Source organism: Aquarana catesbeiana, linkage group LG08 (assembly GCF_042186555.1).
Source record: "Aquarana catesbeiana isolate 2022-GZ linkage group LG08, ASM4218655v1, whole genome shotgun sequence".
NCBI classification, from domain to species: domain Eukaryota; kingdom Metazoa; phylum Chordata; class Amphibia; order Anura; family Ranidae; genus Aquarana; species Aquarana catesbeiana.
The window spans coordinates 13,481,580-13,493,952 of NC_133331.1; the positions used below are offsets into that span (position 1 = coordinate 13,481,580).

Below are 12,373 nucleotides of genomic sequence, written 5' to 3' on the forward strand. Positions count from 1 at the left end.
TTGTCAACTAGTTATGGGTGTGGGGTGTCACCATCCCTACAAACAATACAAACTCTGTAAAATGGGCTCATTTACACTTGCTTCAAGTTTAACACACATTAAAGCGTCTACCGCTTCAACTTTTTTGGTGTTTTTGATGCTTCGGTGATGCTTTTTTGAAGCTTTATTAAAGCTTGGCAAATACCTTGTGTTTATTGACTTTCTGTTGGTTTTAAAGGGGCTCAATAAAAAACCCAGTTCAGTAGTACCCCAACTTAGCAGATCCCCAGTTAATAAGTAACCCTGTTCAACAAATCTCCAGTTTATTAGTACCTTTCTTCAGCAGATCACCCTGTTCAGCCTTACACCCAGCTCTGCTGATCCCCCGCTCAGTAGTACCCCCAGCTCTGCTGATCCCTCACTCAGTAGTAACCCCCAGCTCTGCTGAACGCCCACTCAGTAGTACCCCCAGCTCTGCTGAACCCTCACTCAGTAGTAACCCCAGCTCTGCTGAACCCCCACTCAGTAGTAACCCCAGCTCTGCTGAACCCCCACTCAGTAGTACCCCCGGCTCTGCTGAACCCTCACTCAGTAGTAACCCCAGCTCTGCTGAACCCCCACTCAGTAGTAACCCCCAGGTCTGCTGATCCCTCACTCAGTAGTAACCCCCAGCTTTGCTGATCACTCACTCAGTAGTAACCCCCAGCTCTGCTGAACCCCCACTCAGTAGTAACCCCCAGCTCTGCTGAACCCCCACTCAGTAGTAACCCCCAGCTCTGCTGATCCACGAGTTTACTGATCCTCCTCTCTCTCCAGTCCCCGCTCACTTCCTGCTATTTTGCTCCAGTGCTGTGCACCATATGTGACATCTGCTAGTTTGTCCTGTCCTGCTCTGGTCCCCCAGCTCTGCTGATCCCCCACTCAGTAGTAACCCCCAGCTCAGTGGTAACCCCTATCCCTGCTGATTCAATGGTTTTCTGATCCTCCTCTCTTTACGGTCCCTACTCACTTTCCGCTATATTTTTCCCATGCTGCGCACCACATGTGACATCTGATAGTTTCTCCTGCTCTGGTCCTCCAGCTCTGCTGATCCCCCACTCACTAGTAACCCCCAGTTCTGTTAATCCCCCACTCAGTAGTAAACCCCAGCTCTGCTGATCCCCTGCTCAGTCTTAACCCCCAGCTCTGCTGATCCCCTGCTCAGTCTTAACCCCCAGCTCTGCTGAACCCCTGCTCAGTCTTAACCCCCAGCTCTGCTGATCCTCTAGTGTGCTGGTCCTCTTTTCTCTCTGGTTTCCGCTCACCTCCTGTTATATTTCTCCCGTGCTGCGCACCACGTTTGACATTGGCTAGTTTCTCCTGCTCTGAGCCCCAGCTCTGCTGATCCTCCGCTGCTCACCTTCCACTATAGCGTTCCCATGTTGCACACCACGTGTGCCATCTGCTACCCTGCTCACCTTCCTGCTCCTCCACATTGTACACCAGATGTGACGTCTGCACCAGACACTCCCAGAATATATACACATGAACCAGAAGCTATTGCTGATGATGTCTTTCCAGCTCACTTGTTGGTTTCCCAGTGCATCCTGGGACATCTCATACCAGCAATACCTCCAAAAAAAAAACGAGACTACCGCTGAAAAAAAAGCTCCTCAAAAGCTTCAGGTGCTGTTAGCAAGCATTGTCAGAGACTTCTGTGAAAGCTTTGGAAACACTTTGAAGCACCACAAAAACAACATGGGGGGATAATTTTTAAAGCAGAGCAAACACAACGTGTGACCAGGAGTGTAAGGAACCATCTTATTCAGTGTCAAGAGCTTTGATTGGCATTCAGAGTGCTTTACAAAAAATCATGTCCAATGACACATTTTGAAGCAAGTGTAAATGCGCCCCAAGGGCAACCAAAATGAAGTATAAAACAGCTTTATTACATAATCATATGCAAAATACAAAAGTTAAAAGCCAATGTATACTACATAAAAAAAAAAAAACCTCCCGCAGCCTTTCTCTAATGCGCATATTAAATATATGAAACTCCCAGATCTGACCCATATTGTACAATCACATTAATTCTAATTGACAACTAGTCTGTGAGCTGGGAAATGCAAAGCATTTCGGATCTTTATATTTTTCCGTTTTCTTCTTTAGGGATAAATGTACCATTTTGACAGATGTTTGTAATACAATTTAAACACCAAGCATCTTTTTTCTGGAGCAACACAGAAGTAGGCTTTTCCAGAAGGGCACAATAGAGGCACATAAGGTCTGCCCAGGCCAAAAGGGCTGCCAAGGTCTATCATGCAATGGTCCTCAATTTTGCAGAAACAATTTGAGGAGGAAACATTTTGCCAATGTGTATCTCGGGGTTAGCAAAATTGAGGACCATTGTGTGATAGAACTCTGGCAGCCCTATTGGCCCATGTGGTCCTTGTGTGCCTCTACTGTGCCCCTCTGGAAAAGCCTACTTCTGTGTTGTGCCAGAAAAGGTCACTTGGTATTTAAATTGTATTACAAACATATGTTGAAATGGTACATTTACCCCTGGTGATAGGCCAAGTCCTTGCCATTGTGAAAATGGAGAAGAACGTGACACACGATTTGCACTAAGGATTAATGAGAAGTTCCAGATTATCATTTCTGAGCATAGAAAGCTGTGGCTTTTGGTTTTCTCCAGATTCTGCAGTCCCGGATCGGGGTCTGGAGCTTAAATGTTCCAAAGTGTATTGGGTGGGATGGAACCTTCAATCCTCTGTCTGGGTTTTACCAGGTGCCTGCAGCCTTTGTGAGTACACAGGTGTGCAGGGTTGTTAAATACTTAAGCCCAAGGATAGCTCAGAACTCCCATGTTGGAGACAGGGGGTTTCACTGAGGGGTCAGAGGAGCCCTAGCCAGGAGTCCAGAGACAAGAGGTCTCACCCAGGGTTCAGAGGAGCCCCAGCCAGAAATCCGGAGAAACGTAGGATCTCATCGAGGGGTCAAAGGACAGTAGGTCTCACCCAAGGATCAGAGGAGCCCAGCCAGGAGTCAAAAGACAGGAGGTCTCACTAAGGGTTTTAGAGGAGCCCAGCCAGGAGTCAAGAGACAGGAGGTTTCACCCAGGGATCAGAGGAGCCCAGCCAGGTGTCAAGAGACAGGAGGAATCACTGAGCGGTGAGAGGAGCCCCAGACAGGAGTCAAGAGACAGGAGGTCTCACCCAGGGATTAGAGGAGCCCAGCCAGGAGTCAAGAGACAGGAGGTTTCACCCAGGGATCAGAGGAGCCCAGCGAGGAGTCAAGAGACAGGAGGAATCACTGAGCGGTGAGAGGAGCCCCAGACAGGAGTCAAGAGACAGGAGGTCTCACCCAGGGATCAGAGGAGCCCGCCAGGAGTCAAGAGACAGGAGGTCTCACTGAGGGGTTAGAGAAGGCCCAGCCAGGAGTCAGGAGACAGGAGGTCTCACCAAAGTGTCAGAGGAGACGCAGACAGGAGTTAAGAGACAGGAGGTCTCACCAAGGGGTCAGAGGAACCCCAGCCAGGAGTCAAGAGACAAGAGGTTTCAGTCAGGGGTCAGGGGAGCCCCAACCAGGAGTCAGGAGGTCTCGTTCCAGGAGTTAGGTCAGCTCCTATCGAGGTGTCAGGAGAACCCCTATCCAGAGCCCAGGAGTGGGCTGTGCAGCAGAGTGCTGTGACTAAAGGCTAAGAGAGCCAAGTGAACCAGTAGAGCTAAACAACATCGTCAAAGGGACAAGTAAGAAGAACAGTGGTGCTGCCAACAAGGGTGCCAGGTGGCCCACTATTTTTGTTTCACTGTTCATATTGATGTGGAAGAGCCCCTTCGATGGCAACCAATGTCTATGTGAACTTTCTATTTTATTTAATAAAGGTTGGCTGCTACACCCTAAAATACAGTTTGGACCGGCCCAGCTCATTGGAAAATCATCTGCCACATGAGCATAATCACCCCAATAACATACCCTGAAGAAGAGACGTGAAATACAAAGATCCAAAATGCATTGGGACTAGTTATCAATCAGAATTAATGTGATTGTACAATATGGGTGAGATCTGGGAGTACCATGTATTTAATATGTACATTAGGGAAAGGCTGTGGATTTTTTTTTAAGTATACATTGGCTTCTAACTTTTGAATTTTGCATATGATTATGTAATAAAGATATTTTTATACTTAATTTTGGTTGCCCTTAAAGTCCCATTAGAGAATTTTTTATAGTAAAGTAAAGAAGGCTGTATATGAATCAGAATTTTTCGGAGAGTCTATTAGGGGTGCTGCCCATATATTGATCGTCATCCATCAACCTATCACAGGGTTAATAGATAATGCCCAACATTGCAGAGAGCACATTGTGATTGGAGGAGGACTAGCTGTGACTCTGCTATGTGTTATTGATGGGACTTTGCTTGCTTTGTATTCCCCACCAGAAGAGGGTAGGAGTCTTCTGGAAGCCACCAGATGCAGCCTATTGTTCTGGTAAAGCGCTATTTATGTAAGGATAAGAATTGCAGTTGGTTTTTTGAGAAACAGATTTAAAGTAGAATTTCGGGATATAATTAACTAATCTTAAAACTGCTCCCTCCCCCCTCCTAACACCTATACTAAGTGCCCTGCAGAAGAAAGATGTATATTGCTACTTATTTTCAGCCAGCTCCAGTGCGGCCATGTGATCATCTCCCCTGTGTTAGCTAGTAGCAGCTTCAAGGGAGAGAAGGGGCCACTGACAACGGATGGACCGTAGGGGCTTATGGACTGCTCAGGCAATCCAGCCATTTTTAAGCGTGTAGGCAGGTGCAGTCTACTTTCTCCACTGCAGGTGGTGCTCCACCGCATGTGGCACCTCAGCTAGAGAGGAAGTCAAGAGGAACACAGTTTCTCTATGGTTTCCTGGGTCACTAGGGGAGCACCCAATTGGATGCTGCTGCCCCATGTGACTCTGGCCGCCATCTTGGGCCAGGCAGAGCCTACTGAAGGCCCTGGCTCTCAGGCTTGACGCACTTAATGTGAGTCAGTAGTGAAGGGAAAAGTACCCTGTCTGTTAGGGACAGTACTAGCAGTAGGTAAAGGTCCCTGATGAGGAGGGAAAAAGTAGGGTTGCAACTACTTTGGACTTCATACCGCTTGGGCATGAGACGGCCAGGCTGCATTCCACTTTCTCCTAACAGACGCTGATACCTGTTCACATTCTTGGAAACCGTGAGTGTACTCGGTTAGGCAGGTGTCTCTCTGGGTCGTTGTGAGCTGTCGCTGCATTACTTCAGTACAAGTTTTCTATTGCACCTCACTGTGTGAATTATTGTTGCTGCACTATGCTGCACCCCACCTACATGCACTCTCTCCTCTCCTCTGTAGCCAGCACTGGTAGATACAGGGGCAGGGCTGCCGATAAGGGGATACCACCAGGGCTCCATAGAAGGATCAGTTCCAGCAGTTGGGACTCTCTACAACTCCAATCCCCATCCTTGTCAAAGATCCCATTCCCCTTTCTGTCTGGGCCCTCCTGTGTCCCCCTCCCACAATGCTGCCGCCTCCCTCCTCTTCCTCCCACCGGCTGCTGCGGGCATACAGGGGGATCACATGATCAGACCAGAGCGCTCTGGCATTAGGTATTTATACACGTCTTTCTTCCATGGGGTAGTTAGAAGGGGGGGGGGGGTAGGTGCAGGTTTAAGATGAACTAGTTATATCCTAGAATTCCATACTAAGCAGAAATCAGCAAAGTGCATCTCCTGGTAGAACATAGACCGTAGCTTGCAGCAAGAGTTGCTTGATTCTCTGTAGGATTGTTGGGAGGGTAGACACACAGGCAATCATACATTCAGAGAAGTTTGTGTAAAATGAAAATCGTTATAAACATTTATAACTGCTGGAGGCATCTTCTCCCATCCCGTGCCAGGTAATAGCCACCACGACAGTGGCAGTGGTAGGATCCGGCGTCGTTATGGCAGATGTGATCACATGGCCCGCCTCCTTCCAGGCATTCATTTATATCTGGGAATAAAAAGAGGGAGAATCAACATGTATGGTGGGAAAAAGAGGGAGTGCCTCCTACTGGTTGTATTAAAAGGAGTCACCCCTTACAGCTAAGAGTGCCCACCATCAGAGTCACTTTTTTACATCCAAGAGTGTCTATCAGAGCCCCTACTTGCATTCAGGAGTGCCCATCAGAGTCTCCCTCCCCTTCCATCTATTAGTGCCAATCAGAGCTGCCCCTTGCATCCAGGAGTGCCTGCTTGCATCTTACGAGTGTCCATCAGAATCCTCCCTTACATCCAGGGGTGCCCATCAGTCCTACCTTACATCCAGGGGTGCCCATTAGTCCTCCTTTACATGCAGCCCATCAATACTCCCTTGCATCTAGGGGTGCCCATCAGTCCTCCCTTAGATACAGGAGGCCCATCAGTCCTCCCTTAGATGCGGGGGGCCCATCAGTCCTCCCTTACATCCAGGGACACCCATCAGTCCTCCCTTACATCCAGGGGTGCCCATCAGTCTTCCCTTACCCAGGGGTGCCCATTAGTCCTCACTTACATCCAGGGGTGTCCATCAGTTCTCCCTTAGATCCGGGGGGCCCATCAGTCCTCCCTTAGATCCGGGGGGGGCCATCAGTCCTCCCTTACATCCAGGGGTGCCCATCAGTCCTCCCTTACATCCAGGGGTGCCCATCAGTCTTTCCTTACCCAGGGGTGCCCATTAGTCCTCCCTTACATCCAGGGGTGCCCATCAGTTCTCTCTTACATCCAGGCATGCCAATCAGTCCTCCCTTACATCCGGGTGGCCCATCAGCCCTCACTTACATCCAGGGATACTCATCAGACCTCCCTTACCTCCAGGGGTGCCCATCACTCCTCTCTTACATCCAGGGGTTCCCATAAGTCCCCCCTTACATGCAAAAGATTTTTTACAACTTCTGGGGTGCAACTCCCCCCCCCCCCCCCTTATACTAACCTGAGCCCTATCTCGATCCAGCGACATGCATGAGAGCAGCGGCTCTCCCAGGTTTCTCTCTCCTCATTGGCTCCCACTGCTCTCAATCACAACCAGTGAGCCAATAAGGAGAGAGGAAGGGGCGGGGGGTGAGCCACACTCTGTGTGTGAATTGGCAATGTCATCCACAGGAGCGCAACTCGGGTGTGGGCATACGGCGGGGAGGAGCCAGGACCGCCGACGGGTGACCGAAAAGGAAAAGGATTGGGGCTGCTCTGTGCAAAACCATTACAGAGCAGGTAAGTATAACATATTAAATTACATCCTTTACAATCACTTTAAACTCCAGTAACAAATGAGTGCAGCTCTGTAATCAATAACAACATTAAATAATTACATTATTTTTTTTAAATACAAGCAGCCTAAGTATAAGAATGGGGGCTGGGGGAGGGACGAAATATTCATCAGGCCTGTCTAGTTCCTCATTCTCTTCATTCCGTCCTATATAGTTCCTCATACTCTTCATTCAGTCCTATATAGTTCCATGTACTCTTCATTCATTCCCATCTAGTTCCTCGTACTCTTAAATCAGTCCTGTCTATTTCCTTGTACTTTACATTCAGGCCTATCTAGTACTTTGTACTCTTCATTCAGTCCTGTCTTGTTCCTCATACTCTTCATTCAGTTCTGTCTAGTTCCTCATACTCTTCATTCAGTTCATGGTACTCTTCATTCAGTTCATGGTACTCTTCATTCAGTTCTGCCTAGTTCCTCATACTCTTCATCCAGTCCTGTCTTGTTCCTCATACTCTTCATTCAGTTCTGTCTAGTTCCTCATACTCTTCATTCAGTTCATGGTACTCTTCATTCAGTTCATGGTACTCTTCATTCAGTTCTGCCTAGTTCCTCGTACTCTTCATCCAGTCCTGTCTTGTTCCTCATACTCTTCATTCAGTCCTGTTCGTGTCTAGTTCTGTCTAGTTCATGGTACTCTTCATTCAGTTCTGCCTAGTTCCTCGTACTCTTCATTCAGTCCTGTCTAGTTCCTCATACTCTTCATCCAGTCCTGTCTAGTTCCTCGTACTCTTCATCCAGTCCTGTCTAGTTCCTCGTACTCTTCATCCAGTCCTGTCTAGTTCCTCATACTCTTCATCCAGTCCTGTCTAGTTCCTCGTACTCTTCATTCAGTCCTATCTCCTTCCTCATACTCTTCATCCAGTCCTGTCTTGTTCCTCATACTCTTTATTCAGTCCTGTCTAGTTCATCGTACTCTTCATTCAGTTCTGCCGAGTTCCTCATACTCTTCATTTAGTCCTGTCTAGTTCCTCGTACACTTCATCCAGTCCTGTCTCGTACTTTTCATCTCATTCTTCATAATCAGTCCTGTCTAGTTCCTCGTACTCTTCATTCAGTTCTATCTGGTTCCTTGTACTCTTCATTCAGTCCTATCTCGTACTTTTCATCCAGTCCTATCTTGTTCCTCGTACTCTTCATTCGGTCCTATCTCATTCTTCGTACTCTTCATTCAGTCCTATCTCATACTCTTCATCCAGTCCTGTATAGTTCCTCGTACTCTTCATTCAGTCCTATCTCATTCTTCGTACTCTTCATTCAGTCCTATCTCATACTCTTTATCTAGTCCTGTATAGTTCCTCGTACTCTTCATTCGGTCCTATCTCATTCCTTATACTCTTCATTCAGTCCTATCTCGTACTTTTCATCTCATTCTCCATACTCAGTCCTGTCTAGTTCCTCGTACTCTTCATTCGGTCCTATCTGGTTCCTTGTACTCTTCATTCAGTCCTATCTCGTACTTTTCATCCAGTCCTATCTTGTTCCTCGTACTCTTCATTCGGTCCTATCTCATTCTTCGTACTCTTCATTCAGTCCTATCTCATACTCTTCATCCAGTCCTGTATAGTTCCTCGTACTCTTCATTCAGTCCTATCTCATTCCTCGTACTCTTCATTCAGTCCTATCTCATATTCTTCATCCAGTCCTGTATAGTTCCTCGTACTCTTCATTCAGTCCTATCTCGTTCCTCGTACTCTTCATTCAGTCCTGTATAGTTCCTGGTGACCTTGTGGAACATTTTCTGGCAAGAGAAGCTGCAGAGGTCATAAAACTTTCCTGATGACTCTCCAGCCTCCACTTTCTCGGTGCGTTTGTGTCATTATTTAGCAGAACGGCTTGCTAATGTTTTGTGCAATCAACAAGATAAAAATATATATTTAGAGATCGATTAATCTCTATCATTCTTTTAATGTCTCTGGAATTGCTCATTCTAAACATGTGCAGCTATGATGAGTGCGCAAATGGATTCCCATTTACTGCAATTGATGAGAAGTCTGACACTGCAAGGTTGAAAATGAAGTGCTGGATTAATATATTATCTGACCCAATGACTTCCCACTAATTAGACCTTCTGATTCATTGCGGAAAACATTACGTTGCTCATGCATGTCCTTATTTTAACACCCGGGTGTCATAAGGGGTTGGCAGCTTCATGCAGAGCATCGGTGGTGATGGTAGAGTGAGAAAAATAAAAATTCCTTATAATTTGTCATTAAATTTAGTTTTTATGGTATTACGTTCTACAGTGACTATAAGGGGAACAGCCCTACAGAAAGTCCCTGGATTTTCCTCGAAGCTTGTGCAGGCTACAAAGAAATAAAGTCAATGCTAAGGTCATAAAGGTTATTATCTTTAGGTTGTATTACATCACACTAGCTTTACTATCCTTTAATTCAATGGGAAAATATATACTATTATGGGGTATACATCAGGGGTATTACATTAAAATTCATGGAGGTCCGAATCGCATGTTTGCGCGACGACTCACATCCTTCACATCATAGCCCCCCCCAATTCCCATTGCAGCCCCTGCAACTGTGCCCCCCCCCCCCCCATTCACACTGCACCCTGTGCAGCTCTGTAAATTCCAAAAGCCAGTATAAAGAAGTAGTAGTTGTATAAAAAGCACTTGTGGGTTTAACCAATCTCGTTTTTTTGTACAAGTCTCCTTTAAAGGGGCGTGGCAATGGGTGTGTCCTATGGCTTTGCACTTTTGCTGATAGGTGGGAGGTATGCCTGTGCAGCTCTGCCCCCCTATTCACATTACAGCAGCCCATGCAGCTCTGCCCCCCCCCCCCCCCATTCACATTACAGCCCATACAGCTATGGCCCCCATTTACATTACAGCCCGTGCAGCTCTGCCCCCCCATTCATATTACAGGCCATACATCAATGCCCCTATTTACATTACAGCCCATGCAGCTCTGCCCCCCCCGCCCCATTAACATTGCAGCCCCTGCAGATCTGCCCTCCCCCCATTCACATTACAGCCTGTGCAGGTCTGCCCCCCCCCCCCATTCACATCTCTGACCCCCATTCACATTGCAGCCCATGCAGCTCTGCCCTCCCCCATTCACATTACAGCCCGTGCAGCTCTGCCCACACCATTCACATTACTGCCCATGCAGCTCCGCTCCCCCATTCGCATTGAAATCCTTGCAGCTCTGCCCCCCCCCATTCACATTACAGCCCGTGCAGCTCTGCCCACCCCGTTCACATTACAACCCCTTGCAGCTCTGCCCCTACCCCATTACAGCCCATGCAGCTCTGAATCCCCCCCTCCCGCAGAGCAGAGAATGAAAGTAAAGACAGCTCTGGGTTGAGGGTGAGAGCAGGAGCTGCTGGAGTTTACTTTTCAAGTTAAAGTGGTTGTAAACTGCTGGTGGTTAAAAAAAAAAAATCCTGCAAGGCAATGTCATAATATGCTAGTATGCATTGCAGATCTGCCCCACCCCATTCACATTACAGCCCATGCAGCTCTGCTCCCCCATTCGCATTGAAACCCTTGCAGCTCCGCCCCCCCCCCCCCCCCCATTCACATTACAGCCCCTGAAGCTCTGCCCCCTCTTATTCACATTACAGCCCCTGAAGCTCTGCCCCCTCTTATTCACATTACAGCCCCTGCAGCTTTACAATCCCCCCCCCCCTTATTCAGATTACAGCCCTTGCAGCTCTGCCCCTTCACTCTCCTACCTTACTCAGGCATGGAGCAGAGAATGAACGTAAAGATAGGTCTGGATGGAGGGTGAGAGCAGGAGCTGCTGGAGTTTACTTTTTTTTTTTTAATCTTTTAAGAGACTTTATTTCAACTAACTTAACCAGGTGTCCTAGCTGGTTTTCCTAGGTCCCATACATTAGGTCATCAGTCTTAAGGAAAACATAATTTGCTGTTTAGCACATATCCAAGAATTGCAGAAGAGCATGGAGTAACAGATTTGCCCACATTCCAGCATAGAAGATAGGTGGCTGGGACCCTGTCATAGTCTCATGCCAGCCACTGTACCCTGCTGTTGCTTGCAGATCTTATTTAGAAGCTCCATGTACTGCTGGAGTTTACTTTTCAAGTTAAAGTAGTTGTAAACTGCTGGTGGTTAAAAAAAAAATCCTGCAAGTCAATGTCATAATATGCTAGTATGCATCGCAGATCTGCCCCCCCATTCACATTACAACCCATGCAGCCCCCCCCTCCCCCCCATTCACATTGTAGCCCCTACAGATCTGCCACCCTCCCATTCACATTACAGCCCGTACAGCTATGCCCCCTATTCACATTACAGCCCATGTTCTCCCATTCTTCCTTCCGGGTTCACGCCCCCGGCTACATGAATGACCGGGGGCGCGATGACGTGACTCCAGTGCATGTGCGCGGGAGCCGCTGTTTCCGGCATGGGTGCTGAAGGTCCGGCAGTGGCACTGTACGTCGGACCTTCAGAGCGCATGTGCCCATAATGTCATCGGCTGCATGCAAGTTTAGGAGATATTCACAGTACCTACAGGTAAGCCTTATTATAGGCTTACCTGTAGGTAAAAGTGGAAGTACAGAGTTTACTACCACTTTAACCACCAGGTAATTGGTTGCTGGGGCCGCCCTGCATCCTAAAAACCAATCACTGGCTGGTTAACTTGAAAAGTTAACTCCCGCAGCTCACGCTCCCACCCTCCATCCTAAGCTGCTGTGCTTCCCGGTCTCTATCTAGAACTGTTCTGCCTGACTCTCCGCTCTGCTGTGATACTGACAGCAGCGGCGGTAACCTAGGTGAAAAATCTGCTCCTAAATGGCGGGACTGTAGCAGTCCGGATAGGACAGTGATTCGACTCAGAGCCGGGACCGTGGTCCACCATATAGTGATGCCTTGTATACAGTATACGTGTAATCTATTGGCTGAGAGAGAACAGAGGAGCTCTTGTCAAACACAGAACCCAAACTTAATTGTAGTTCTGTCAATAAAAATCAACAATAGCCTGATCTTCCGACATATTTGACCTATGGCTTTAAAGGTACAACCTTACCATCTAGAGTTTATAGACAGAAATGTATTCCTCTAAGAAACGGTTGTAGGAGCCAAATTGGAAAGGACTACGTCCATGTGAAGAATAGCTACCAACATTTGGCAAGGGAC

The 12,373-nt window shown here is 47.6% G+C and overlaps 1 protein-coding gene across 1 annotated transcript in view; it reads right to left on the reverse strand.

Moving 5' to 3' along the window:
• Positions 1-4,090: 4,090 nt before the first annotated feature.
• CRTAC1 (cartilage acidic protein 1) overlaps positions 4,091-12,373 on the reverse strand; it is a 951,030-nt gene continuing 942,747 nt past the window's right edge. The window contains exon 16 of the mRNA XM_073595539.1: positions 4,091-5,963. Coding sequence (XP_073451640.1) covers positions 5,830-5,963 — 134 coding nt within the window. The 3' untranslated portion in view covers positions 4,091-5,829. The remainder of the gene's footprint in view (positions 5,964-12,373) is intronic.